The sequence below is a fragment of the Taurulus bubalis genome (assembly GCF_910589615.1).
Source record: "Taurulus bubalis genome assembly, chromosome: 1".
In the NCBI taxonomy this organism is placed as follows: domain Eukaryota; kingdom Metazoa; phylum Chordata; class Actinopteri; order Perciformes; family Cottidae; genus Taurulus; species Taurulus bubalis.
In genome coordinates this window covers 13495871-13504193 of record NC_136589.1, presented here as the reverse complement: position 1 = coordinate 13504193, position 8323 = coordinate 13495871, and the positions used below count along the sequence as shown (strand labels likewise).

General features: G+C 36.9%; 1 protein-coding gene across 1 annotated transcript; it reads left to right on the top strand.

Moving 5' to 3' along the window:
* Positions 1–1182: 1182 nt before the first annotated feature.
* rab32b (RAB32b, member RAS oncogene family) lies at positions 1183–4112 on the top strand (the record flags this gene model as incomplete). The annotated part of the gene is made up of 3 exons (XM_079221837.1): positions 1183–1396; positions 2258–2535; positions 3948–4112. The coding sequence occupies 3 exons, from the start codon at positions 1183–1185 to the stop codon at positions 4110–4112; spliced, it is 657 nt and encodes a 218-aa protein (XP_079077963.1).
* Positions 4113–8323: the final 4211 nt, after the last annotated feature.

The following is an 8323-nucleotide window of genomic DNA, read 5'->3' as shown; positions in this document are numbered from 1 at the left end:
TCAATTCCACTAAATCCAATGAATATAAAGCTACAGCTAGCAGCCATTAGCTTAGCTCTGTGTAAGATGACAATTCCTAATCATTTTTACACTTTTCGTACAGATTCAACAAACATGATATTAATCAAAGAGCATTGTGTCTGTAGGCAGATGTTGTGACACAGAGCGAGGCTAACTGCTGGTGGGAGTGTACAGACGTGCTAAGCATCTAAACGCATTTTCCAAAATATTAAACTTTTGTTTTGAGCTCGGAGAGCAGAACAAAAAGTGTTGAGATATAAAAGTCGACATGTTAACGTGATTAAGAAAAAAAAAGGAATTATCTGTGAATTTTTGATTGACACAGTACTGCCAGGCAAGTGCACTGATTGTGTCACGAATGTAGCAGAGGACAACAGAGTGCCACATTTTCTGTAAGAATTGTTCTTTCTTTTGTACATTTATCTAATTTCTATGGTCTTGAAATGCAAGTTAACTGTTTCAAATTTGTATCTTTTATAATTAGATGTCTGATTTCATAATTGTATAGATTTATGCAGAAGATAAATGACCTAACATTATCATATGTTTTGTGAATGTATGACTTTGTGGATCATATTTTGATATTCAGGTGATATCTATAATCATGTCGATATTAGAAAGAATTAATTAGCTGTGTATGATTCTATTGTGTGATTGGTTGTGTACACCAATCAATTTCCTAAATATTAAGACCCTATTAAATCTGTATAATGTGGTGAAGTGCTAGTGTAACCATTAGTAATATTCAGAATAAGCTTTCTGTAGCCTGATGTATACACAGTATAAATGAAGTATGTCCTTTTAAACAAATATTATAGAGCATTTAAAAGGACACTTGTTTGACTGGGGTAAATTAAATATTTTTTATGCTTTTGTCTCCTGTTTTTATGGTGAAACATGAGCTGTCGCTGTGGTCTTGGCCGTGACTGTTTTGAAACAAAGGTCAAAGATTTATGGCTTTGGTTTGAATGAAGAATTTCAATAAGTAATCGTAAAAGGAACGGGTAGGGTTGAGACATCTGCACGAAATGCAGATTATTTTAAACCGTTGCAGTAAGCGTATGAGCTAATGTTTGTTACGCTGAGCATGAAGCAGACCAAGTTTTAAGATTGTTTAGGAAAAAGATTATTTCAGCGGTCTCCATGCTCGTCGACCACAACATGGCAAGAAGTTCAGTAACATATTCTACGGACAGGCTGTTTAAAGTTTTAGTCATTGGGGATGTAGGCGTCGGGAAGAGCAGCATTATCCTGCGCTATGTTAAAAAACGCTTTATTGAAACATACAAAGCATCTATTGGAGTTGACTTTGCTCTGAAGACTATTGAATGGGATGCGAAGACATTGGTGAGACTGCAGTTTTGGGATATTGGAGGTGAGTTTGTCAAGATTCACAGCATGTTGCGGTTGTTTTTTATGTAAAGCCAAAATATGCTCATAATAGACCTGATGACAATGATCTGTAAAAAACGATTGTTTTAAATCTGCAGTAACTACAAAACAAAGCTAAAAACAAAGGTGCCTGCACTCTGGCTAAAACAGCCAATGTTGGCACAATGGTTGTGTCAAATGAAAGCTAGCTTAGCCGGTGAGATAGGCTTGGCAGGATTTAGCTAATGCTAAAATCTTATTTTCTAATTATTTTTCCCCTATCTGGTGACTTACCTTTAAATCACATATTTAAAGCTATTCATTTGTAAACTAATGTTTTATAATTATTTCAACGTTTAGAGTTGCAGAGTGACAGCTGAGAGATATTTAATCCCTAAAATCTACTGTAAATAAACACAGTTTAGGCTGTAGTTTAAAACAACTATTCAAAATAGATAAATCGTATGAACACATTTTGTTGGTAGATAATAAAGCCATTTTGAGGGAAACAACTGCCAGCCATATTATTGTCTGAATGATCTTCACAAAAATCCAGTATCGTTCCAATCTGCAAAATGATTCTGCAATCTTCAATTTAAAATGATTGTAGTCAGTCACTTACTTGTTACGTAACGTTTAGGCTACAGTCCAATTGTATATTATAATTCAAATCACACATGATAAACAAGCAGTAGCAGTACCCATGTGTTCCTGAGTCACATAAAAAAAAAAAAACACAGTAAGCTTTTAGCCAATTAATAAGTCTGTCTGTGAAAAAGGAACAAATCTTTGCTCTAGGAGTCCGATTTGAGCACAAGCTGTGGTGAAGCATAAATCACACTGATTTATTTTCTCTTCCCTCCAGGCCAGGAGCGGTTTAGGAAGATGTCCAGAGTGTACTACAAAGGGGCAATGGGAGCAGTCGTGGTCTTTGACATTACAAACAGCTCCACCTTGGAGGCCGCCTCTGAGTGGAAGCGGGACCTGGACAACAAAGTCTGTCTCGACAGCGGCCGTCCAGTCCCGGCCGTCCTGCTGGCCAACAAATGTGACATGACAGGAAGGGACAGGGACGTGGCTTCCTCTCTGGACAGCTTCTGTAAAGACAACTGCTTCATGGGCTGGTTTGAGAGCTCTGCAAAGGTGTGTGTTGTGTTTCAGTTATTATGGGAGAAGATACTCTGCCTGAATTGGCAGTAAGGGATATGAGTCATTTGTCAGAGCCATTATTGGCATTGATAAGCCTGAATGGGAAGGGAGGGACCGACTATTCCCTGTTGTTATCCTTTTTTTAGTCGTGACATGACTTTAGAAAACATAGAGTTAAGATTGGATTAGCAACAACAACATGGGAAACTGCCCCATGACTCTATACTCATCCCAGATTCACAAAATATCACTTGGTTTAGTAATGGGATTATTAAAGAATTTCAACCCTGTACAATAATAACAAAGTCAGGTTTGAACGCCTTACATACTGTATATAAATATAAACTAACTTTGTGGATTATTCTCATTAAATGTTTGGCAAGCTAGCAGGCAAATCTTTAAACACTAGCACAGTAAGATGAGTAACAAATACTAAGACCCACCTTCAGTATCAGAACTAGACAAAATGTATACAAAATATGTAATATAAGTATGAATCAAATTTATTAAAGGAGCTGTATTTCATTCGGTACGACTTCATACAGATGTTGTGTAAGTAATCAGCATGATTTCCTGTCATTCTTCTTATTGATTTACAGTGAGACTATGTAACTTGAAAAGACGAAATAACACATAATTTTTTTAACGAAGGAAAAGTTTAATTCATGAGCAATGATATGCACTCTTTGTCAATTTAATCCCCTCAGAGGTTTTGCATCCACAGTTTTATTTGGTCTGGTATGACCAGTAGTTTATGACAGATAGTGCAAATAAGTTTTCGGTTGATCCTCCTGACATTTACTGACACTGCTGAGTCATTTCCCTGACTTTGTGACCCTCCTATATCTGCACTGTTCACTGTGTTTTTACCTTTTTTTGTTGCTGTCCTAGAAAACTATATATCTCCAAAATGCCAGCTTTTCATTACCTAAAACAAATAACCACCTTTTCATCTTTGTTTCAATGCATTCATCAGATGAATCAATGTGTTTTTCATGTTTAATTCAGCCTGAAGAGCAAGGAACACTTGACCCGTCACTTATTCTGAATTCAACAGATTCGTAGAAGCATAGTTTTCAGAGGACAGCGACATATTTTGCAGTTTGTTACTGCTGTTGTTTTTTTGGTAAAAACTCCCTGAATTGTTTGACAAATGTGGTTATTCATAGCTGAGGCTCCATTATGAGTAAAGTGCACTGTGCCTCACAATAAGAATTGCATGAGATACACTCCACTGTATGTGTGAACTGAACTTTAACACTGCAGCCATTTTATGAGCAGGGTATAGCCTGCTCATAAAATGTGTTCAAATATTAACACCCAGGAAAAACTTGCCAAGGTTCGAATTTGAACTCAAAGGATGCATACACAATGTTCTAAATCGTGTTCCCCCTCACCGTTTATAGGACAATATCAATATTGATGAGGCAGGTGCCTTTCTTGTAAAACAAATGATGCTTTGCGACACCGGCCTGTTCAATGGAGAGCGCCGCTGGGACGGGATCAACGTGAGCCAGGCTCCCTGGGAGAGTCAGAGCCAGTCATTGTGCTGCTGGGGACCACGGCTCTGAGGCAAAGAGCCAAACCACGGCAGCTACTGCTTAAACGCTCCAACAGGACCTGCTTTTGATACCAAGGCACGAATCCACAGCCACTTCCGCCTGTGTTCATATAGTCAGGAACTTTAAATGCATATTTCCGCCCTGCCAGGTTTCTCAATAATGTGTGCAGTGTGTGGGCTGCCTCATAAACACCTCCGTGGTGACAATGGAGCTCATCTCTCCGATAATCCTCTGATACAGTCCGGCTAATAAAGAGATCAGCGTGACACACATCCCGCCGGGAAAAGTCTGTGACACTTATGAGCAACCATGACTTGCTGATGATTGACCTACTTCAATGAGTGGCCAGAAACTGTGAAACGCTCACAACTGACATTTTCCAAAAACGACAAACACAACAAGAGAGGGAGAGAAAATGACTCAAAACATTTTGTTTGTGTTCGAAGCTGTTACCCATCCCTCAATAAATGTCAACCTATTCAATCTCAGCTCTGAGTGTTACTTGTCTGTTATGCAACCCATGCATATAATGATCTGTTAATCACTTTACAGTGAGATGAGCTAAGATCATGCATGCAAAAGCATCGCAGCCTCGGCTTGATATGGCCAGCAGCAGAGAAACGCTAACAGCATGACCTGGTTTTGGTGGAGGAACGAAATATGCTACATACCACCCAGAAAGCTGGAGGGAGCAGAGTACTTATGCTTTATCTCGTCGTAGATCGACAACACATATTTCTTTTTTTCTATAATGGGAAGCCAGTCATGACATGACCACATTTTCAGATTGATGTATTTGTAAGTTATAGTTTTGTTGAGGCAGAGAGAAACAGAAAACATACGACATTCTCAGATGGAGCATCAGGCACTTACAGCAATGACTCCAGATTGTATATTATGATTTTATAGAATTGACCACAAGTAGTGGTGGAAGAAGTATTCACATCCTCAATTGCAATGCAGCAATACAGATATACAAAACTATTTAACTTACATAAAACTGCAGTTTTGCACACAAACTGGACTCTTCATGGGTAGTTTAAATCAATAACAAGTTTCTATTCTCTTATGTCATATATGGTTTAACATTGTGGGAACCCATATAATTGGAAAGTAGCAAAGATGATCTGTCAAGCAGTAATATTTAATAATCAGGTTGAATGTTATAATGATTCACACAGCAATGTGAAAATACAGAAGAGGCTAAAAAGATCACCCAAAATATGAAAATTAATGTTTTCAATATGAAATTTAAGTGTTCAGTTAAAAGCAAAGTCATACTGTTCTCTCTAATCCTCTGTATTCACTGCATGTCCCTTTCTCTTTCCTGTCAAAGTGTATTAAACATAATGTATTAAAATGATATAAACCTTCTTTAGTTCATGTTGTGTTTGAGTTTGTTGAATTTTTTTGTTAAATTATTGGAAATATGTCTTACAGAAATGTAAGCTGAAGTAAGCTGTGTCTTTTCCAGTAATATATTTATACAATAATATTACATTATTACACTTGAATCATGCTTGGTGTTTGCGGTTAAATTGAGCATAGGTTCCACTGTACAAAATAAGGGAGCACACATGTGTACATATATATATGTATATATATATATATATATACATATATATATATATATATATATATATATGTATATATATATGTATATATATATACATATATATATATATATATATATATATATATATATATATATATATATATATATATATATATATATATATATATATATATATATATATAAGGGGGAAAGTGAAACTAACCAGCCGGCAGCACTGGCCACTGTTTAACATTGCGCAACCACACAGAAGCTGGTGTTTGTCTGGAGATGAATGACATTGAATTACAAGGGGTCCATTCGTAAAAAACTAATGTCTGAATCACGCTTTGCATGGATTCAGCTGCCTGTCAAGTCTCCTCAAGATGTTCACGGATGTATAATTAAAAAAAAACATTTCGCAGTAGCAAATCATAATCTTGCAGTTGTACACTATCTCTGTCCACATACATTTGTAAGGCAGTGTACTATTTTCCACAGTACAATGACTTGACCCTGAATAATGGACTGGGGTCAGTTTCTTTCCCATCAGTTCATATGTCATGTCTTTAATCCAGTTCCTTTGTGAGCAGAGGCTTTTAAACTTGTCGTACTTCAATAAAGCAATGTCCCTTAAATGTTTAAGTGGATCGATTTTCAAAGGGAATTTATTTCCTCTTGTGAGTCAGTGTCCACTAAATCTTCATTCTGAACAGTTGGATGCTTGTAATGCAATCATTTTACTTGATACATTATAAATCAGTGATGTGATCCAGGACATTGTCTTGCAGATATTTGGGGAGAGTGAAACCTTTATGCTCACTGGGGGTTATTTTTGCACACAATTTGTTCTTTGCTGTCCTGTATAGCTTTACTTTTTGGTGTCCTTGCTGTGCATCTAGGGATCTGTTCCACATACTGTTGCTGGGTACCCTAACAGTAGCTTTTGTCCAAATCCAGGCTGTCCAGGTACGTCATGTGCATGTTTTTATTTAACCTTGCAATAGTCTACGTTTAAAAACCCTTCATGCTATATTCCAGCAGCATTTATTTGCTGATCAAGTGTGTTACAGCATAAAAGACAGAAAGGAAGTTTATCTTCTGTGACAATTGTGCTTGAGGTGAAGTGAGGGAAGAAGTTAAACACAACTGCTAATTATGGATTTATGTCCCAGATACCAGAGACCTAAATTCAGGAGTCAAACAGGGATGCTGGCCCCGATACTTTCTCACATCGGACACAAAAGCTCAACCTCTTAACTTGTTATTTATGAATATGACATGTCTGAATGGGAGTCACACTCTCTGCATCAGATCACACTACTTGTGCATTATTGATATTGCCCTATTTCATCTGCCCTCCAGTGAGCATTTTCGCTGGCAGCGTCCTTCATATATTCATGATTGCATGAACATTTCAATTTAGTCAAACTTGTGAATAGGTTGATGAAGTGTATGTATCCCTGCTGGGCCTCTGTCAGCCTCTTATTGCGTCTTCACTGATCCATTTTATGTTGGCCTATGTTAATTAAGATGCATTGTCTGTATCAAGCAGACTGCCGTTTCACTGCACATATATTCTGTATGTTAAACGGACTCGTTGGTCCCTATACATGAAAATGAAAAATTATTAATGTGTGCAAAAATGCCAGAATGTGAATGAAACTATCGATTGAAACCAGATAAAATCCTGTATCACCAGGCGACCAATCAAGGGCAGAAATCCATATGTTGCTGTCCATGGTGCTGAATCTTTGCTATGAGAAGAGCCCTCCGCCACAGCGAAAAAATACTGTCAGATTGCATCGTGGTAGAAGGTTGGCAGACTACGCCATCTAGTGTATAAACATGTATGTGCAAAGACAATTAAAGTGCTTCAGGAAAGCTTTATGTCGCAACTGTTTGAAGAGATATGAGGCATTTGGAATTTATAACAGAAAAACCTCCAATTTGTTTATTAGCAGTGGTGTAAGAAGAGTGCACAGACCACTTTCTATTTTTCGTTATGTTTCTGGTCCCAGAACAGTCCAATATCTGAACAAGATATCTATAAATGAATCATATGAAATTTATGGGATGTTAAATTGGTAAAATTCCCTGAAACAATTTTAAGGATATGACTTTGGTCTACTGGAACCTGCGGCTTTGGAACTTGGAAAAGTAACCACAAGATGTGTGTCTATTAAAATCAGTTGTTGCTGTCAATCAGTTTTATGACTATAAACACTTCCTTATACCATTTAGACCTAGAATAGCAACATGTTAAGGCTACAGTACAAATAATGTGATCGGGTTATAAAGAAGAAAGAGTTTTATAAGTCCTCCAAAACATTTTACAGAAAGAATTTCAGGATTTTGTTTGTTTATTTGTTTATTATATTGTTCAACCTATATGTCACAAAAACTCTGATGTGCAATAATCTAAATGACATGTGGTTTACTTCATTATAAAACACTGTTGGGAATAACCACAGCTGACTATCTTACGTCTCTTCCATATGTCTGTTTCAGAAGTTTTTATTCAAAGAGTGCTCCCTGACAATGTGCCATAAAAATTCAGTAAAAAAAACAATGTGGGCCTCTTAAACGACAGATCATAAAGGTGATAATTTAACCAGGTTTTCTGTTGTTCATCAAACCAGATTTTCTAGTTTTCTAATACTCTGTG